We start from the raw sequence: 22,339 nt of genomic DNA, 5'->3' as shown, positions 1-22,339 counted from the left end.
GCGTCAGAGTTTATTGGTTTTGAATCAGGTTTCTCTAGATATTAATGCTATCGGCTCATTAAACCTATAGAGCGTCTCTTACGGTTGTCAGTCGATTAGGGTAGTAATTAGTGAAGCGTCTTCCTGGTTACCGAATAATTAAGGAGAAATAAGATCACGTCAGAAGCGTCTTCGGTGGTTATAACTGGTTTGTTTGCATAATTTAAAGTTATTTTTGCATCGATGATCGGAATAATTGAGCTAGGGTGGACTTAATTGATTGCTGGAATTCTTTTATTAATTGTTGGAATTTTTATTCATCTTTTAGTTAATTGGAAAAATTGGTTTATTCGGATTTTATTTATTTAATTTTAAGTTTAGTATTTTCTATATTTTCTTCTCAAAATTTCGTGGTTACTTTGCAGACTTTAATTAGAGAAATTCTCGCCAGTCCCTTGGGAGACGATTTTGCTTACTGCTGTCTGCGCAGTGTGGGCATACCGGCTGACTGCCGGATATTTTTGGTGTAAAACGACGCATCATTGTTATATTTTTCTTTTTATATTATTCATATTTTTCTTGATTTTTTAAATTATTTTTTGAGCTATTTAAATATAAAATTTTAATAATAAAATATAGTTTAAAATTTTGAGAGCCCGAAAATGTTAATTAACTGACGGCTATTAATTTTGTTATATTAATGGTTTAGTATTATTTTTTCTCAAAATGAGATTGATTATAATTATTTGCTTCACAATCTATAAATTTAATTATTATTATTATTATTATTAGACATATTTAATCATTATTATATAAAACCCATTAAATTTATTATTATACACTATTTTAAATCAAATATTAATATTTAAATTAATATAATTTTTATTGTTACTAATTAATCTAATTCATAAATAATAATATTATAATATTTTTATATAATTTAAAATTTTAAAAATAATAAAATATATTCTAACCCGTGCATAGCATGAGAGGGCATACTAATACTTTATATTAAGGAGACTTTAACAGTTGGATAAAATACGTGTCTATTAAATCTTTAAATTGAGCTCAATTTACCAAACGAAATGTCTTAATTTTTGATAATTCATGTCAGCCTCATCATTTTTGACACACCTAACTAGTTTCCATACATTTGGTCCAACAGACTGGTTGTTTTGACAGTTATACTAATACACACTCAATAACTAGGTTTTATTTAATTATTATTACATTCTTTTCATCTCAGGAAATACAGAAACAATTTTAGGCAAAAGAGAGTAACAAATTCACTTGTCCATCCAAATCACACACACCTTAGGCTCTTTCCTTGGATGAGTAAATCAAAAGCTTTATTGACGTCCTCGAAACCCACCTCATGCGTCACAAACTTGTCCAGTTCCAATTCCTACACCAACATTTAAGTCCATATTTATATCCGATTACGATAGCATGGATAAATAAAAACAACCACATACTTTCATGGATTGTATAATTTTTATCTACTTCGATCATCTAATCCTTCGAATATGCACTTCTATATACTATCACTCAAAGTAAGAGGGATGCAGACATTGATCAACTACCTTGTCCGTGTACTTCTTAACAAGAATACGTATGTCGGTCTTGGGTTTGAGGCCTTCGAAAAAAGATCCCAAGATAGCCTTTCCACGATGAAGGATCGACCTCATACGAGCTAAACGTCAGCTGAGCGCCAGGTTTGTCCACCCCAAGCACCACTGTCTTACCCCATCCCTGTCAAACACGAGTGGGAAAATGAGATGTCTCTTGCCGTCTTCTTTTCTAAGCTGGGGACGAGAAAACATGCATGTGCAATGCTAAGAGTCTATATATTGAAAACCTTCCGGCAGCAAGCGTAAGCTTCCTCGACTATGGATGCTTTTCCAACGCATTCGAAGCAATAGTCTGCTCCCCCACCGGTCATCTCGTTTATCACCTGAAAACATTTGCAGAAGACAAGATGATCAACTTTTCATGCTTGCAGAAGTGGTGAACTATCAACACTTGGATTGGATGAGAAACTACCTGGCTTACTCGTTTTTCTACACATCTTGTCGAGTCAACAAAATCGGTTACTCCAAATCTTTTGCCTAGATGGTGGTGCACCGAATTTTAGTACATTTTGCTTAGTAAAAGAATTTACACTATCATCAAATACAATTGAATTCACTGTCTGAAAATCAGGAAAATTCTTTCAAACATCTAAGATGAACTCACTTGTTTCCATCTTTTCCGGGTTCACATCAACGCCAATGATTCTAGCAGCCCCACATAATCTTGCCCCTTCTGCAACCTTCAAAGAAACTCTCGTTTTCATGTTGTTTCACATCCAATTAAGATAATTTTTTTAAAGGCAAAAGGAGAAGAAAAAATAGAGCTTCTTACTGCCAACCCAATTGATCCCAAACCAAAGATGGCAACAGTAGATCCTGGTTTAACATCTGCAGTCCTCCACGCAGCTCCGACACCTGAAAAATACTTCATACTATAAGGTCAACTTTAAAATTTTCTATTAAGAAATCAAATTAGAGGGATGACATTTCATTTTATCATTGGGAGATCAATAAAACCAAACTGCGTAGCAATTGGCACATGAGTTATCCAATCTCAACTCTCTGTGCAGCATAAACCTCTGTTTAATCATAAATATTTTAATGAAAGATTATCACCTCAACCATGACATACATGTCCACAGAATCCTAAACTAGATTTCGAGAGCATATGCAATAAATGAAAGAATTCAACAAGAAAGCTAACTAATCTTACTAGACTGGCCATGCTCCGAACTCCTAATAAACATAAATGATACTAGAAATTCTACTTAAAAGTAGAAATTTCACTCACAAAACCCACAGTAGCAACAATGTGGATTATAACAGCTAAATGGTCGAATCTAAGCAATATCACTACAGTAGATAAACCGAGGACTACCAACCACAACCACGTGAGCAAATTTAAGTTATTGAGCAATAAAACACAAGCATTGCAGGATCCACCATACCTGTCGACACTCCACAACTTAGGAGACAAGCCATGTTTGGAGGGATTGTTGAATCAATTTTGGTTACATTAGCAACATGCACGACTGTGTACTCTGTGAAACTTGACACGAATAGGAAGTGATATAAAGTCTCTCCGTTGAGGTCTTTAAATCTGCTCGAGCCATTGTGCATCCAAGGATCGATTCTGAACGGGAATTCGATACATAGGTTACTCTTCTCAGATTTGCAATCTATACACTCCCCACAATCCAGCACGAATATTGGAATAACCATATCGCCTTCAACAAGCTCGCATACACTATCGCCAACACTCTCCACCACACTTAAAATGTGGAAACATTCAACAGTTAGAATGTTGCATTTTTGGATGCTAATTTCACACAATTGGCACACAACCTCCTTATGACATCCAGTAAAAGATATACACCAAACATGCTTTGATTGGGGTGTTTGGCTAAGCTTATTTTAAAGAGCTTATAAGCTTCAATAGCTTATAAGATGTTTCAAGAAAACTTATAAGATGTAGTTTTTTAAGATCTTATAAGTTATTAAAGTGTTTGGATAATTGAGCTTATAAGTTAGGGATAGAATTTTTTTGCTAGAGAGGAAAAATCGAAGAGAAATAAACTTAAATGATATATGATGAAAATAATAAATATAGTAGTTAAAAATATTTGTAAAATAATTATTGCACATAAAATTATACTCCCTCCGTCCACTAATTCAAGGCCTACTTTCCTTTTTGGTCCGTCCACCAACTCAAGGCCTATCTATTTTTAGTAAGTTTTTATTTATATTTTAATTGGTGGGTCCCAATAATCAATATACTTTTTCTCCACTCAACTAACAAATAATACACTTTGTGGGTTCCTTTCTCCATTCAATCAATAAACAATACATTTTGTGGGCCCCTTTCTCCACTCAATTAATAATAATACACTTTTTCTTAAAACCTGTGTTTTTTGATGTAGGCCTTGAATTAGTGGACGGAGGGAGTAAAAAAAATAAGTTGGATAGAGAAATATATTTTTTGGAGAGCTTATAAGCTCTTGGAGCTTATTTTTGGGGCTTATAAGCTATTTAGAAATTTATTTTGTCTAACACTTTGAAGGAGCTTATAAGCTCAGCCAAACACCCCCGAGTTAATATGAAATCTAATACTCCCTCTGTCCACGAAAAAGTGCCCTACTTACCCCTTTTTTTTTGTCCACGAAAAAGTGCCCTGTTTACCTTTTTGTACATTCATACCCTTTACTTTTCAATTTATTTACAACTTATGTCATTAATAAATCCACACTTTTATTTAATCTATGCAATTAACCCACACAATTAATCCCATTTATTTATTTATTTTCTTAATTTTCAGTTTATTTATTTATTTTCTTAATTTTTAGTTTATTTATTTATTTATTTTCTGAATTTCAAGTTTATTTATTTATTTATTTTTGAATATTTAGTTTATTTATTTCCAGTTTATTTATTTATTTATTTCCAGTTTATTTATTTATTTTCTGAATTTTCAGTTTATTTATTTATTTATTTATTTTCCATTTTATTTATATATTTATTTTCTGAATTTTCAGTTTATTTATTTATTTATTTTCTAAATTTCAAGTTTATTTATTTATTTATTTTTGAATTTTCAGTTTATTTATTTTCCAGTTTATTTATTTCCAGTTTATTTACTTATTTATTTATTTATTTCCAGTTTATTTATTTTCCAGTTTATTTATTTATTTATTTTCTGAATTTTCAGTTTATTTATTTATTTATTTTCTGAATTTCAAGTTTATTTATTTTTGAATTTTCAGTTTATTTATTTATTTTCGAATTTTCAGTTTATTTATTTTCCAGTTTATTTATTTATTTATTTTTCTGAATTTTCAGTTAATTTATTTCCAGTTTATTTATTTATTTATTTATTTATTTTCATTTTATTTATTTATTTTCTGAATTTCAAGTTTAGTTATTTATTTATTTTTGAATTTTCAGTTTATTTATTTTCCAGTTTATTTACTTATTTAATTTATTTATTTCCAGTTTATTTATTTATTTTCTCAATTTTCAGTTTATTTATTTATTTATTTTCTGAATTTTTAGTTTATTTATTTATTTCCAGTTTATTTATTTTCCATTTTTTTATATATTTATTTTCTGAATTTTCGGTTTATTTATTTATTTTCTTAATTTTTAGTTTATTTATTTATTTATTTTCTGAATTTCAAGTTTATTTATTTATTTATTTTTGAATATTTAGTTTATTTATTTCCAGTTTATTTATTTATTTATTTCCAGTTTATTTATTTATTTTCTGAATTTTCAGTTTATTTATTTATTTATTTATTTTCCATTTTATTTATATATTTATTTTCTGAATTTTCAGTTTATTTATTTATTTATTTTCTAAATTTCAAGTTTATTTATTTATTTATTTTTGAATTTTCAGTTTATTTATTTTCCAGTTTATTTATTTCCAGTTTATTTACTTATTTATTTATTTATTTCCAGTTTATTTATTTTCCAGTTTATTTATTTATTTATTTTCTGAATTTTCAGTTTATTTATTTATTTATTTTCTGAATTTCAAGTTTATTTATTTTTGAATTTTCAGTTTATTTATTTATTTTCGAATTTTCAGTTTATTTATTTTCCAGTTTATTTATTTATTTATTTTTCTGAATTTTCAGTTAATTTATTTCCAGTTTATTTATTTATTTATTTATTTATTTTCATTTTATTTATTTATTTTCTGAATTTCAAGTTTAGTTATTTATTTATTTTTGAATTTTCAGTTTATTTATTTTCCAGTTTATTTACTTATTTAATTTATTTATTTCCAGTTTATTTATTTATTTTCTCAATTTTCAGTTTATTTATTTATTTATTTTCTGAATTTTTAGTTTATTTATTTATTTCCAGTTTATTTATTTTCCATTTTTTTATATATTTATTTTCTGAATTTTCGGTTTATTTATTTATTTTCTGAATTTCAAGTTTATTTATTTATTTATTTTTGAATTTTCAGTTTATTTATTTTCCAGTTTATTTATTTCCAGTTTATTTACTTATTTATTTATTTATTTCCAGTTTATTTATTTTCCAGTTTATTTATTTATTTATTTTCTGAATTTTCAGTTTATTTATTTATTTATTTTCTGAATTTCAAGTTTATTTATTTTTGAATTTTCAGTTTATTTATTTATTTATTTTCGAATTTTCAGTTTATTTATTTTCCAGTTTATTTATTTATTTATTTTTCTGAATTTTCAGTTAATTTATTTCCAGTTTATTTATTTATTTCCATTTTATTTATTTATTTTCTGAATTTCAAGTTTAGTTATTTATTTATTTTTGAATTTTCAGTTTATTTATTTTCCAGTTTATTTACTTATTTATTTATTTATTTCCAGTTTATTTATTTATTTTCTCAATTTTCAGTTTATTTATTTATTTATTTTCTGAATTTTCAGTTTATTTATTTATTTCCAGTTTATTTATTTTCCATTTTTATATATATTTATTTTCTGAATTTTCAGTTTATTTATTTATTTATTTATTTTCTGAATTTCAAGTTTATTTATTTATTTATTTTTAAATTTTCAGTTTATTTATTTTTCAGTTTATTTATTTTCCAGTTTATTTACTTATTTATTTATTTATTTATTTCCAGTTTATTTATTTTCCATTTTATTTATATATTTATTTTCTGAATTTTCACCTAATAAAATAATGCCAAATAGTTAGTGCAAGATTAGTAAAAGTAACCACAATACATTAACACTACCCTTTTGGTCCTTTACACCACCTTTACACCACCTTTTTCAGCTTTCTTAAAACCCGTGACAGCACCCAAATGGGGCACTTTTTCGTGGACGGAGGGAGTACTACATAGGAACCCAAATTTATTGCAAACATTTAAACTAGTCACGTGTTTACCAACTTTGATGGACACCCATGATCATAAACATGATTGTGGCTAAATCATGATTTTTTTTTTGTAGAGGAGATTATACAGTAATCGGAACTCAATGGGCATAATTTGAACATAATATGATATCAAAGTTATTTAACAATTTCGCTCCCCCCCCCCAAAAAAAAAAACACTTTAATAGATGAATACAGAATATAATCCCTTGAAAACAAGAATTTCCAATTTATTAAAGCCCAAAATCTTTGAACAATTAGAATGCGAATTATAAAACAATTACCTGACGGCTTCATGTCCCAGAATTCTTGGAAAACATGCCGGAGGGTCCTTCAAAAGGGAGGCAAAGTACATCAATAAATAAATAAATGATACATAAAAATTCATGGGTGAAAGAGTGGCGACAGACGTTCAAGTTCAAGAAAGTAACATCGCTGTGACAGAGAGAAGTGCAAATAATTTTGATCCGAACTTCGTGGGATTTAGGAGGCTCCACGATCACGTCTTCTATCACTAGGGGAGCCCCAGCTTTCCTCGCCACCGCCGCTGCTAACAACCACAGTTGACCACACGCACTGACCGTAAGGGTGCGTTCTCTTTGGTTGTAAATTTATCATGAGAAAAGGAAGGATAAACAAAATTTTGCTATTTAAATCCTTCATTTCTTTTTCCACATTTCCTACTTGACCCTTACTCATTCCTCATTTACACTACAAATGAGGGATAATATTATCCCTCCAAAAATGGTGTGATAATATTATCCCTCATTTGTAGTGTAAATGAGGAATGAGTAAGGGTGAAGTAAGAAATGTGGGAAAAGAAATGAAGAATTTAAAGGGTGAAATTTTGTTTATCCTTCTTTTTCCCATGATAAATTTACAACCAGAGAAAACGTATCCTAAATAGAGATGGTTAGAAACAAGTAAAAAAGGTAGTAATTTCAACCTCGACATTTTATGGGTTTGCCGGCAGTTTTGCTAGAGCCAACGGCAGCGTCAACCATTGCAACCTTCAGAAGGAAATTAAAGTAGAAAATGATTTGGGAGAGGATGAAATGGTCGGTTGTTGATGGATGTTTCAGTGTTTGAGCATTGGCACTGCAGCAGATGGAGACGGGGAAACTTTCTCAAGAGAAGCCCATTTTCGAGTTTTTTTATCGAGAGCATTTCAAGTGGGAAGTTCTAAAAAGGGAAGTCGTTTTTTTTTTTTTTTTTTTTTTTTTTTTTTTTTTTTTTCCGATTAAGAAGTTCTAATTTTCTCATTTCTATTTTATCTCAATTTTATTTTATTTAATAGAAAAAAACAAAGCGCTTATAGCAAGCCTATAGACCGTAACAATCGTATCTCTTCTAGCATAACAAACATTAACATAATTTAAACTTATGAGCAGTTGCTTGCAACTATAAATGATATTCTCAAACTCATAACTATCATTTCCATTCGATACAAAAGCATTTGCCACCAGTTTACTATATGTAGCAACTTTCACCATACTTAGGCTCCTGTCCTTCATCGAAGATAGAGCTTCACGGACACCCATCGCTTCTCCCTCAACCACCTTCCACAGACCATCCCACTTAACAACTTTTGCACCCACAAACTCTCCATTTGAGTTCTGTAGCACGATGCCCACTCTCGTGCAATTATGAGACGCGAAGAAAGCGGCATCCACCGAGCATCTGTACCACCCATCGGTCAAATCATGTCATTCTCTACACAACTGTTAAGGTGAACGCGCGATCTTCTCGCGCTCGCATGGTTGCAGAAATGCACACTTAAGAGAGAAAAAGAAAGAATCGTGCAATCATGCAAGCATGTGAAATTCGCGCGTTCATGTGAATGTGCAAACTTCGCGTGAAAATATGAAGTTCGTATGATTCTCTTGTTCGTGTGAAATCGATTTCGCGCGATCGCATGAACTTCAAATTTTACGCAAACAAGAACACGAAATTCTAAACCTAGATTCAGAACTTATACTACTATAAAAATATGAAAATTAAAATAACATTGCTCTAAAACAATTAAAATTTTAAGTTTCAAAAATTCTAATTCAAAAAAGAATAAAAGATAAGTAAAAGGATATTTTTGTCTATTTATTACTTAAATGACTAGAATATATAGACCTTTTAAGTTTTGGTTACAAATGGTCATTTTATTCTTTTCTCTTTTATTATAAAAACCATTCCTTAAAATATTCGACTATAAATAAGTTTTCCCTAAAAAATATGGGCTGAAAATAGGATTATAGCCAAAACGAAGCCCTAATAAATTAGAAAATAAAAATAAAAATTGGGAGACTTCATAAGTGGACTCTAGAGTCTAGACCCTTCTGGAACAATTACAAATTTGACATTGTGATTACGTTGCGTTATTCTATTTCTCGTCAAAATCATTTCTTTGATTCTTTGATTTCAAGCGTGTTCAAATCAAGCCCTTTTCCTCTCTCACCCTTCTCCGATTTTCTCTCCGACAATCCCAGAGGTTTGATTTTGCATTTGAATCAGCCTTTTTTGTTTATTATTTCCCTTTCCCTTTTCATTATACGATATGATTTGCCATTTTGAACCCTAAGGTCTACTTGTTTTATTTTGTTGATCGTAAGTTGGTGAAATGTGAAGCGAGAGATCTATTTGTTGTATCGTGCGATTGCCAATGGAAGAATAGTTCGCATTTTGTTGTTTTAGTTTTCCTGAATACACCGTTCCTTCCATTTGATCTACTGGCTTTCCATTATGATGGACATTGTGAAGTTGCTGAATTGATTTGTTAGATTTATGGCTATGTTGGACTGCTCTGGATCATATGAACTCCTAAGCAAAGTTAGAACATGCTCCATGAATGGTTATTTCTTCCAATTTTGTGTTTTTATGTTCAATCATCTTTTTATCTTTGTGCAGTTCTTAGTTTAATTTTGTTTATCAGTAGTTAATGAATAAGAAAAATGACACATTGGATGATGACTGGTTCGATCACTTGGTTGACATTAATGATAAATACATACCTTAGAGATGCAACTCTAAATCCCAGTATTATCCCAAAGGTTTTGTACCTGAAATGGATAACTCCTGCATTTAGTATAGTTAACATGACACCATGTTGAAAATGCCAACAAGACCCGATCAGTGTGATTTGTGCTTCATGCCTATGATATAATGAATTTAGTCTTTTAGTAACCATGCTTGCAGTTTATTTCTGTACAACATGTTGTTATGATGTTGTAGTGTCTCTTTTTATGTGTTGATTGATCTACAGTCCTCAGAGTTAGGTCTTAGGAGATTTTGTTTCAAAGCATAAGTACATTTTAATTTTCCTTCGCCTGGAAAATTATACCAATCAATTCTGTGACTGCATAACGATTACTGTTCAGGCCACATGTACTTGTTTTTGAAATATATTCTTGGTTAACGTCTTGCCAAAAAGTAAGCTCGAGAGTCTTGTCTTATATTGTTCAAATTAATCTCAACACACTAAACTTGGATATCAAGTCGTGAAGTACATTTTTGCCTTTGTCAGATACTTCTACAGATGGAAAACATTGGATTACATCTTGTGAGGCTTTGTTGAGTTTTACTATCAACATTTAATTCATGAGCTCATCTTACCAATTTATCACAATAATGAGACTCACAACAGTTCTACACCCGGATCTTATGATGTTTATTGTGTCCAGATATATAGTGACCTTGAAGTTACATGGCTGAGTCGAAGCCTTGTGATGGCTCTAGTACAAGTAATGTCTGTGGTGGAAGTTCTGAATCAACTCTTCAGCTCAATGTCAAGACCCTGGATTCCCGAATTTACAGCTTCCGTGTGGATAAATATGTAATTTCCTATATATCCTCTGAATCTCTGACTACTCTACAGACAATTTAATTTTAGATATAGATTAGGGAGACATTGGATTCATATTATGTTCCTCCTTTCTGAATCTGCCATACTATCTGATATCTGTTCCAAGTAAATATTGGAGGTTCATATGTTCTCCACTCCCTATCAAATATTGGAGGTTAATATATTGTTCACTCCTTATGAAAAGGAGAACTTTTTAAGAGAGCTTGAGAGAAGTTTTTATTAGGCCATACCATAATTGTAGCTTGTTTTTGGTCATTTTTAATTGTCATTGTCTAACTGGCACCATTTCAATTGGCACCATTTCAGATGTCCGTATCAGCATTTAAGGATAAAGTAGCAGTTCAAAGCGGCGTGCCTGTTGGGCAGCAGCGTCTAATTTTTAGGGGCAAGGTGTTAAAGGATGATCACCTTCTTTCAGAATACAGTATCCTACCAATTGGTGCTTGTGTCATATATACTTCCTTACGAACTGAAGGCATGTCTATCATTACAATTTAATATAGACTATTAGTGAAGAGATTGGGAGGTATATATGTGTAGATAGGAAGTAGGTCATATATATATATAGGAAAAAGTTTTGTTGAGAATGCGAAATGTGTTGAGAATTGAGAATGCGTCTTAACTCTGTCGAACAAGTCAACAATTTTGATGAACAAATCAATAATTTTTATGAACAAACATTTTGGTATGGGTTCGAATCCTGGATGGAGCGAGATTTTCATCATATTTAAATAGATATGCATGTTCATCAGTTTTATTGGTTTATTCAAAGAATTTATTGATTTGTTCATTATTCTCAATTCTCAACACATTTAGCATTCTCAATAGAACCACACCCTATAGTGAGAACTCTTGCACTGAACATATAAAGTAAGTGCTATTGATCTATAAAGTAACTGCACAAAACTCTACACTCAACAAATATTGCAAATTACTTTTAGGTTCAATGCAGTTACTTTATAGGTTCAGTGCAAGAGTTATCACAATAGGAAGTTTTTATCTGAACCACACCCTATATATGAAGAATCCATGTTTTGGTCTTAATAGTTTTTCTTCTATTAAGTTCCTGAACTTTTATTGTGTTGCATTCAGCCACTAAATTTGTTTATTTAGCCATTAAGATGATTTTTGTGGAACTTCTTTAGCGCGTGTCATTTGTTTCATCAATAACTCTTTTACTTCTCTAATAGCTTTTGTCAGTCTTATTTGTTTGTAACATCATTAATGCATGAATTATATACTCCCTCTATCCTCCAATTTCATGCCCCTTTGAGAATGACACAGGTTTTAATAAAATGGTTGAGTGTGTTGTGAGTGGAATAAGGGTCGCACCTTTATGATAAGTGTTAAAAGTGATTAAAGTGGAGTAACGGTCCCACCTTTTTATGGGGTAGTGTGGAGTAATTTTACTAAAAATGGAAAGGGGCATGAAAATGGGGGCCGAAGGGAGTATGCTAAAATTTATTAGTAATACCACCACAAGTCTTGTAGCTCAGTGGTTACCTTTATGAGGGTGAGAGACTGGGGTTTGAACCCCAATTCCCCTCAAAACCAAAGTTGAAGGGCTCTGCACACAAAAAAAAGTTTTGAGGAATAAAAGTTTGAGGGGTTACTTAATAGTTCAATATCCAAAAACACAATACATGTCATGTCATCTTCATTGTTTACACTTAACAATGTACTAGACGTGGAAAATGAGGATACATTACATTTAGTTGAAAGGCAGCCACAGCCTTCTACTGGATCTAGCTCTGGAGAGGCAACTTCAAATAATGGCATTAGAGGTAGTAAGAAATTGCATTTTCCTTTGGTTTTACCTGTTATGTTGGTCTGTCCATCTTCAAGAGGTTTCTGAAGTTTGTTTTCTCGCTTCTTTTTTTTTAATTATTATTATTTATTTTTTTCTGGTTTCAGGACAGGATTCTGCTGGTGGGTCACGCCATCGCATTGGGCCAATTGCTCAGAGTATTGTAATGGGGACCTTAAATGTTGGGGATCCTGGTGAAGCTGTTGTGCCAGATCTAAGCCGGGTATGTTGGTGTTGTTATGCATGGTTTACCAACTAAAACTTGATGGAACTGTGTATGTTGTATCACTCATGCCAATTCACAGAATTTGTCTGCTTTTTAGGTGATTGGGGCTGTATTGAACAGCATTGGGATCAGTAACCTGGCAGGAGGCTTGCAAGCTGGGCCTCCGGTATTAGTTTCTTAATTCTTGTAGTTTAGCTCTATTTTGGTGCTTTCATTTTCTTAACAAGTACTTTGTATAATCGTGCAGTTTCTTGTAGATGCTCGTGTAGTCACTGTAGTGGGTTCTATGTAATGTTTTTATATATGCTGCCTGTATTTTCGACTATTGTGTTCATGATATAGGATATGTTATCTGTTTCTATGGGTTCTCAGATATGTGGTCCCTATCACTGAAAATTCCTATAAGCTGAATAATTTGGTGACCTGTATCTTGATTTAGCATTATCCATGAGTTGTTTCCCTTTTCCCCTTTTCTATTGGGGCTTTATTCATTGGAAATTTGGAATTGGAATTCCTGTCTAATTTTGTTATGATTTAATTAATCTGTTTTCTCAGTTGGTGCATGTGCATCAGTTTTCTTAATGGGCACTATTCTATTCTGCTTGTGTTTTCACTGTCGGTGCACAATAATTGGTATTAGCAATTGCTGATATAAGCTTGCTTTGCCGTCTGATTTGAGTTCATCTATTAATATAAGTTGAACCTTAGCTCGTTTATGTCAAATTTGAAATTACTGCCTGTAATGCAAGCTACTGTGAAAAGTGAAGTATATACCAGTTCACTCGGGACTATCTTGACGTTTTATCTCCAAAATCAACCTATGTTCATAAAGACCTTCTCAGTCCACTGCCTAATCAAAGTGGATTTTGATAGATACAGGAAAATGAGGATGGGAACATATTGGTTATTCCATCATAGATGTTCTTTAATGTGTGTTGGGTACACTGTGAGAGGGATTATAATTCCATTGAATTCTAGTAATGACTTCCCCAACTATAAAATATGCACTTTATCATGTTTTCTCTGTTTCATTCATTTCTTACACTTGCCAGTTAAAGCAGTTGTGAACAGTTCCTTCTCATTTTCAGGCTTCTCATGGAAATGCCTCGGAAGGGTCACAGGGTGATGGTGGCATTGAAAATCAGGGTGGAAATCAGTCCATCCCATGGCAAGCCTTCCATGGCCCATCTGCATCACATGCTATGCATATCCCATTGGGAGCGGCAGTTGCTATTCCATCTTTGAACATGGTAGATAGATAATCTGTCTTCCAATGAAGCCTTGAATAAGATCTACCTTTTCTTCTTACCTGAAGGTTTATTTTAGGTTACACTAATAAGTAAATCTTGCCCTTTCACAGCCAGTTCCTGATTCATTGAGCACACTTGTTGAATACATGAACAGAATGGAACAAGCATTCTTGCAAAATGGTAATAACATTGACATCCTTGTGTGCTGTCTTACTTTGACAAAATAAAATGATAAAATGTCTTAAAAGGATTCCTGTGATTTAGATAATCAACCAAATCAGTCCACTGCTAGTGGTAGCATACCCGCTACTGTATTGCCTCCAAATTCTCGTGGTTTACCAACAGTTGAAGGCCTGAGCGTTATTCTACAGCATGCCCAACGTCTCCTTAGTGAACATGCCGTCCCAGCGATTTCTGTAAGTAGTATTCTGTGAGATTATATTTCTTTTCTTCATTTAGTGCCAGTAGTGTAAGACCTTGAAGTTTCTTTGCTCAGATGTTTGTGATTCATATTGTTTTTGAATAACCAACATCACTATGATTCTGGCTCATGCATAGATACATGCGTTTATCATGTTACTTCTTCTCAGAGGTCTTGAGGCTTTGTATTCTTCATATGACTGGAAGGCTGCCGTTTGAATGACTCTAAACAAGATGGCTAAGTTATTTTTTATTGAAACGTCATTTAGCTATTGGAATGAATGGAAAAGAAAAGGAGATCATTGCTTTTTTGGTTATCGGTGCCTGGTGCCTTTTGACTTTCTGTGTCTCAAACAAACCTTTTCTTTAGGCCGTGTGAATGTGATGTTATTCATCTGGAAGGAATTATGCTGTTGGAATAGGCATTTAGTCATTTGATAATTGACTAAAAACAAATGAAGAAATAATTGTTTTTCTGGAATATCTTCATGGGTGCCCTTGAAAAGTTGAACATTTGACCTTTTAATTTTGATCAGATGCATGCCAAAGCCTACCTGTTTTCTGTTGATCTTATGGGATAGTCTAGTGAGTTTAGCTGATGTGATCGACAACGGAGTCTGAACACATTACATTAAATCATCAAGGCTTGATGTAAGTTGAGAAGAGATGCTGCAATAGCTGGAGTCAGGCTTGACTCTTGAGCCTGTTCAGAGTTGAAGATTAAAATTTACTATTAATTTTGATAGATGTAAATTTAAATTCTTGAGATTAAAAAGGAGGGTGACAGTATAGAACAAGGATTTGTCAAGAACTTAAGGAGTTTAGGTTTAGTATCTTATTCCTCAAGTTATATTATTGTTCGTGTGAATGCACCTCATCTATAGAACTTGTTATTACTTTTCTAGTTCATTTGTCATGGTTCTGATACTATTCATAATCTGTGCAACTTTGTAGCGAACTGCAGTTCGTTTAAATCAAGAAAGGGATTCTAATGATCCTACAGTAAGGGGGCAAGTACAGACAGATTCTATTCAGTTAGGCATGGCCATGCAGCATTTAGGTGCTCTTTTCCTAGAGCTTGGGAGGACTGTTTTGACTCTTCGCATGGGACAAGCTCCTGTATGTCACTATGATTCAAATCAAACAGTTTCCATATCCTAAATGGCAGTCGCTAACGTTATCATTGTATTTATGTAGGCTGACTCTTTCGTGAATTCTGGGCCTGCTGTCTATATATCTCCATCCGGGCCTAATCCAATTATGGTCCAGGTTTGTTATTAAATACCTGTCTGAAAATTATAGTTCCCCTGCATGCTGATCAGATTGTGCACAGTACTTGTGGGTTTTCATGTGCCACAGCAAAACATTATGGCTGTGATGGGAAATTGGACCACAGATCCACAGTTTAAAATTATGTTTGTTGACTTTGCCGAGTTTGGTGATATACTGTGAACTTTTATCTGCTAATTTTGTGTGTACTCTAATGAAAATTCAGATTCTTGTTTTGGTTGGTAAGGAATCAACCTAGTTCAGCTTTGAAGGTTTTTTTGTGTACCACGTGTATGTATGTTGACCGAAGGTCCATACATGTAACTTCTTTTGATGCTTATCAAATTGAACATAAGATTTTTGGTTTTTTTTTTGACAAATTAACAATTTAACAAAGAAAATAAAGACCGCGGCATGACGGACTCAAACCCAAGACCTTTGGCCTTAGGCATTAACCATTCTACCGCTAGGCCAACAGACGCACATGATTTTTGGTCTTAATAATTCTAAAACTTGCTGATATGGTACTACTGTACTAGGCAAGTGATTCTGACAGTTAATCATCTTCTGCAGCCATTTCCTCTCCAAACTACCTCTCTTTTTGGTGGTTCATCTGGTGCCTCAACAAGTCATGTACCTATGGGTCCAGTTGGTGTTGCCACAGTTCCAAGGAATGTAAATATTCACATCCATACAGGTATATTGTATTTAAGAATGCGCTGGTAAGAGTTCTGCAAAGGGTAGTAATGACATCCAATTGTTAACCAGGGGCAGCACTGGCACCTACAGCCCCTACAGTTGGTAACAGAGCTCCAAATGGAGAAGGAATGCAACGGCAACCTGCCAATGCAACTGCGCCTGCTGATTTTGGTCAAGCTCATGGTCCTACGGGTTTATATACCACTGGAACTGCTATTCAATCACAACCTATCACATTTTCTGCTTCTGGTGCTGTACCAACTGGTACTGTTGATCAACAGTCTCTAGAATCTAGATCTATTTCTTCGACTGTAGCTGAAATCAACTCCCAGATTAGAAGTTTACTTCTTAACATGCAGGGCGAAAATCATGCACCATCAGGTATACACCTTCAGAATATGCTTGTTACATAGTGTTTTGTATATTGAAGAACACCTATTTGTGAAGGCCAATCAGATAGTTCAACCAATCAAGAGGAATGTGCAAGTTCTGGTGCCAGAGATACAGACATGGGAAGACCTGGTGTCATGGCTGCTGAGACCAACAATATCTATGACCAGAAGGTGAGAATTATAAGCAATATGATTTTGTTCTGCTATACAACCTATACTCGGCATATTTCTTACTCAACACAAACTGACAGGTCGAAACTACCTACCACCAACCTGAATGTGAGCCTTCTATCGGTGCCGGTGGAAATTCACATGAAAGGTCAAGCACATCCAAGCAGGGTAACAATAGCACTGGTGGTTCTTCAGATGTTCCAATTGGATTGGGAGTCGGAGGTCTTCAACCTAAGGTAAGACATAGACATTTCCCATTTGTTGTCTTGACATGGTCTTTTGTGATTGCTTTGAACAAAAGTCATGTTCTTGATGTATTTGGACTTAGTGTTTACTTTTTTGATATGAAGTTTTACATACCTTAATTGGAAGATAAATGGATGATGAATCTGAACAAATAAAATTGAACTTTGTTTCTTTCAGGCGCTGTGCAGAGTCTACTGAAAATAAATTATTATTGAGACGTCATGTCATGTTGTCATGCAATTATTTTTTCATAGTTATTTTCAAAACGATGACTCAGAAGTAGAATGTTATTGAGAGGACTAAAACAAAGAATTTGAGTGAGTTTGTAAGCCTGTTGATAGGAATAAGTACAACAGCATGCTACTATAAGACACTTTCAGTTAATGAGAAGAAATAAACTTAAAACTGCCACATCCAGTTCCAAGAGAGTAAAAGTTATGTGAACCCTTTCTCGAAAAATATGTTTGATGTTTCACAACAAACAACCTAGATGCATAAAGAAAATACATTTTGTGGTCCTACGAAACCTGAACAAGTTAAAGAAATGAAAGAGTGTTTTGAGTAGAGGGTTTAGGGCATAAATCCAACTTTCTGAAAATATTAGCCTCCATAGCTTATTATGTGTTCAGTAGTTCCTCTTTTTTGTTCTCCCTGTACACCAATCTCTTAATTGAACAACGCTTCATCCTGTTGACTGCCTTCCTTCACTACCTGATGTCGCAACCAGACATTTCTTGGCATTTGGTACGGCAATGTCACAACTAACCTATTTCCTAGCATTCTGGGTTCTACATCTTCTTTTGAAGGGGGAAGAACCCTAATCAGTACTTGCTCTACCGACCGAGATGCAGATTAGCAATTTTGATCCTCCCTAATCCCTGACTTTTTAACCTATGTCAGAGAGGGTCCAATCATTTTTCTTTGTGTGCGTGTGTGCATATCTTTTGGGGTCCTGGATGAAAGGTCTAATAATTTTAGAGCTATTAGGTGAATCTTGTCGTAACCTCCTGTTGTAGCTTTTAAACTGAGATCGCAGTAGCTCTTATATGCGGGTGATAGCTACTTCCGATGTAGTCGGTTGCCCAGATAAATTCTGTATGAGTTCATCATGATTGTTTGGTGGTGGTGCTAGAGTAAGCTGTTGTCCATTTTTTCTTCTGAGTTTCTTATCTTTTATTTGTTTCTCATGATTACTTACATAACTTCTGCTTATATTTGTGGTAGAGACGAGGTAAGCAGCCACGAGCACAAGCCAAAGACATTGATAGTTCACATGCTGATAGTCAGGACCAGCAAGCTAGAGCAGTTGGTCAACACGTTTTGCAATCTCTTGCATCTCTTTCGACAAGTGGAAATACGAATCCTTCACCATCATCACAAACACCTAATATTGGCAGGGGTGTGGAAACTAGTCTGCCAGCAGCAAGGCGAAATGTTGATGGCCAAAATGATATGGCAGATGCAATGTCCCAGATTCTGCAAGGTCCAGCACTGGATGGCCTATTGGATGGAGTTTCACAGCAGACTGGGGTTGGGTCACCAGATATGCTGAGAAATATGTTGCAACAATTCACTCAAAATCCTGCAATGAGAAGTACGGTAAATCAGATTGCACAGCAGATGGACAACCAAGATCTTGGAAGCATGTTTTCAGGGTTGGATGGAGGCCAGGGGGGAGGGATTGATTTGTCAAGAATGATGCAACAGATGATGCCTATTGTCGCTGGAGCCTTAGGAGGTATTTCATCTGGTTCTCAACTAATGCCTCCAGCGGAACCTGTACTATCGGAGAGTAGGTCAAGAAGAGGGATGACGGCAACTATTGATGACCCTCAGGTTTGTGTAGAAAATTATAAGAATGTGTTTCAAGTGCATAATATGAATCATACATGGTTGAATTGGTACAGTGGATATCAAGATGCTTTGATGCAGCATATTGATGTCCTAGAAATGCAATGATCTTTTGGGTGTGTTCTCTTTGATGGAAAATGGTGGAAAACATACGTCTTCACCCATTTTCCACTCTTTTTACGTATGTTCTGTAGGGAGGTTAATTTTCCCCAGGCTGGAAGGAAAAAAATCCGGGCAGCCCCTTTTCCTTCCTTTTCACTCCAATTCATGATAATATTATCATGGGTATTGATGTGATAATATTTTCCTTGCATATTGATGTGATAAACTATGTTTTCCACCTTAGAGAACATGGGATAAAAAATGTGGAGATGATAAAATTCTCCCATCTCGTATCCCTCTGCAACCAAAGAGAATGCACCCTTTAAGTATAAACCGTGAATTAAATCTTTTTGGATGTTCCCAATATTCTGCCAGATAATCAATATTGTAGACTAGATGATTTGAGAATCCTTTTCTATTTCTGTCTAATCCTACATAACTTAAGATATGTAGTTTCTTAGATTTCTCATGATAAAATGTAGTTTTTACATTAATCAACCCCTATATTTATATATATAAAAAATTACTCCCTCCGTCCCCAAAATAAGTTCCTCTTTGGGGACGGCACGGGTTTTAAGGAAAATGTGTATTGATAGTGGAGAAAAATATGTTATAATTAGTATTGAGAGTGGTGAAAAGGTGAAAAAGTGAGTATAATTAGTATTGGGAGTGGTGAAAAAGTGAAAAATAAGAATAAATAAAGTATTATTAGTGGTGGGGTAGTTGTCCAAAAATAGAAAGAAAGAAAGAAGAACTTATTTGGGGGACGTCCTAAAATGGAAAAAGAGGAACTTATTTCAGGGACGGAGGGAGTATATAAGAAATAGTTCAAATGAGAATCCTTAATTATTTTGAGAACTGAGAACCATTCTTAGCCCTTTGATCATGCAGATCTACGGTGAATGCATTATCTTGTTGGGTGAATGCATCACTTGAGTTCGAATCCCATGAGGGGCGAAAATTGCATTTTTTTCGAATGCATTAAATTTAACAGGGAATGTAACTTTATAGAAAAGTGCATTGTTCTCACATTTTCATGAAAAATATAGTTCTCAGTTAGATATATATACACGGAGAGAGAGAGAGAGAGAGATTATCGCTACATTTGCCATGTGAACTTCTGTTCGTGTTCCCTTTACCTTGGAATAGCTTACAGTCTCTATCTCCCACATGAATATTCTTCGTATTTCATTTTTATTCTGACAATATTTGGTTTGCTGAAGTATTCTTTGACCACGTTTTCTGAACCAGCAGATTGATCTCCAACAAGTAGTTCAAAGCCTTACAAATGATGGATCATCTCGGGAAGTTTTCCACTCTCTAGTAGATGGGGCAGTAAACCTTTTGAGTGATGGCAGTGCCGTGGAACATCTTGCAAACGAGCTGGGCAGTCAGGAAGGGCTCGCACAGGTGCTGGTTCTTTCTGTACTTTCTTCGCGGAAAACTTACTATAGTACCAGAATATAGATTCACTGTTTCTCTATTTGGTTACTCACAGGAGTTCATGGAAATGTTCCACCGTGATGTATCACGAAGATTTCGTGATGACACAGGATTGTGAAAGCTCCTTGTTTGGTTTCTCGCAATTACAAGTGATTTTGTCCAAACAGGTAAGGTGTATAAAGAATTGGTCCTCAAGTGCTTTTGTCATCGGGCTAAATATTTAATGATATTGACAGGGCACCATTGAACCTTAGTGCATGAGCATGATATTGCTTGAAATTATGTCGCAGACGGCTTTGAATTGCTGATTGAGGAATATATGGGGCTGAGTTACTTTTCTCGACATTGATATCTGCATTTTTAGTTTTTCTTTTCAAATTGTTTAATTTAAGGCAGAAAGGAGATTTTGGATATATGTTATGCTAGTTTGTTTGTATGTAAATGTTTGTTTCTTGCTTTTAGCGTCCGCTCGGTATCTTTACTCTTAAAAATTGTTTCAGCTGTGCATTATTGGATTATTCTTCCCACATAAAACTGGGATTTCGCTCGTCGGCAAGATTTAAGCTACAAAAAACAAACAAAAACAAATACGCGAACGTAAGATTTTTATTTAATTTTCAGCTTATATATCCTGACGTGTGTGAAATTAAAAACTCGCAGGTATTTTATTAATGCTTACAATTCTATTAATTACTATTAGATTAGATTTTTGGTGGTTGACGTTTTCAGTTAGCAGTTCAAAATGACGATATTATTGGTTATGCACTTTTTATTTTTGATGTGTTTTCACGTGTAGATAATTGCATGATAGTGTAAAATTGTTAACAATATTTTTCGTGAATTACATCGACCAGACCTCTACATAATACAGAAGTGAGAAATAAACTACATCACAAAGTTATCTGCCTTTTTGTGGTACTAGGAGAAAGTGTAAGTACCTTTGAAAAAGCAGAAAGTGTAAGTGTGTTTGTTGCATGTGAGCCTGATCTCCACAAAAACCAGTTATTGAAGTTGAATAGTTATAAGAAATTTTACAATGATGTATATTAACCAATACCAGGAAATTTAAAGATTATTAATTTCATGGTTTAGTAATGTAATGGAAAATGAAGTTACACGGATTTTAATACATTGTATTTAATTATTTAATATGCTATTGTATTTGAACCTAATTCTTCTTCTTATAGCAGAAATGTAACGCAGAACATGTTAAAAGATTTTCAATGTAGCAATGGATGATGGAATTAGATAGAATTTTAATGTATATTAAGTGAATTAATATATTCTTGCAGTATCTTAATATATATCTAATAATAATATAGTCTTCTAACTATGTAATACTATTTTTAATACAGTTGTGTTTTCACCTTGGAATTCATACTTCTACGAATCCAATCAAATGAATTTCTTTCACCCTAAAGTTTCTTCTTCTTGTGTTATAGTGCCAAGCAGACTTATAACGAATTATCCAGTTTTTTGTACAACTGAAGTACACAGGTTACACAGATGTTTGCATAGGTGGACAATACACTTTCTTTTGTAGAAACGTAGATATGTAATTACTTTGAAACACAAGGTCTTTATAAAGTAAATATCCAATATGTATTATACAAACTTCTAAGATTTTGTGACACCTTTCAGATAGTGCACAAAATTTATATTATAGTCTAATTTATTGTTAGATTAA

The 22,339-nt window shown here is 33.4% G+C and overlaps 1 protein-coding gene and 1 pseudogene across 3 annotated transcripts; one reads left to right on the top strand and one right to left on the bottom strand.

Moving 5' to 3' along the window:
- Window positions 1-1,282: 1,282 nt before the first annotated feature.
- On the bottom strand, window positions 1,283-7,927 carry LOC131013005 (alcohol dehydrogenase-like 7; annotated as a pseudogene).
- A 1,294-nt stretch (window positions 7,928-9,221) lies between these two features.
- Window positions 9,222-21,186, top strand: LOC131012983 (uncharacterized). 3 transcript variants are annotated; one of them, XM_057940973.1, is made up of 19 exons: window positions 9,222-9,405; window positions 10,595-10,746; window positions 11,083-11,200; window positions 12,462-12,560; window positions 12,691-12,806; window positions 12,907-12,975; window positions 13,898-14,059; window positions 14,170-14,239; window positions 14,324-14,475; window positions 15,434-15,598; window positions 15,677-15,748; window positions 16,322-16,445; window positions 16,517-16,828; window positions 16,895-17,010; window positions 17,091-17,246; window positions 18,481-19,092; window positions 20,464-20,619; window positions 20,708-20,819; window positions 20,889-21,186. In XM_057940973.1, exons 2-18 carry the CDS (start codon window positions 10,618-10,620, stop codon window positions 20,768-20,770), a joined length of 2,691 nt encoding a protein of 896 aa, XP_057796956.1. In that variant the 5' UTR covers window positions 9,222-9,405; window positions 10,595-10,617; the 3' UTR covers window positions 20,771-20,819; window positions 20,889-21,186. The 3 variants fall into 3 exon arrangements, with proteins under 3 accessions (XP_057796956.1, XP_057796957.1, XP_057796958.1); XM_057940974.1 differs by having other exon boundaries at window positions 9,261-9,743; XM_057940975.1 differs by lacking the exon at window positions 9,222-9,405 and adding an exon at window positions 9,428-10,473.
- Window positions 21,187-22,339: the final 1,153 nt, after the last annotated feature.

This window comes from Salvia miltiorrhiza, chromosome 2 (genome assembly GCF_028751815.1).
Source record: "Salvia miltiorrhiza cultivar Shanhuang (shh) chromosome 2, IMPLAD_Smil_shh, whole genome shotgun sequence".
NCBI classification, from domain to species: domain Eukaryota; kingdom Viridiplantae; phylum Streptophyta; class Magnoliopsida; order Lamiales; family Lamiaceae; genus Salvia; species Salvia miltiorrhiza.
This window is presented reverse-complemented; position numbering and strand designations above follow the sequence as displayed.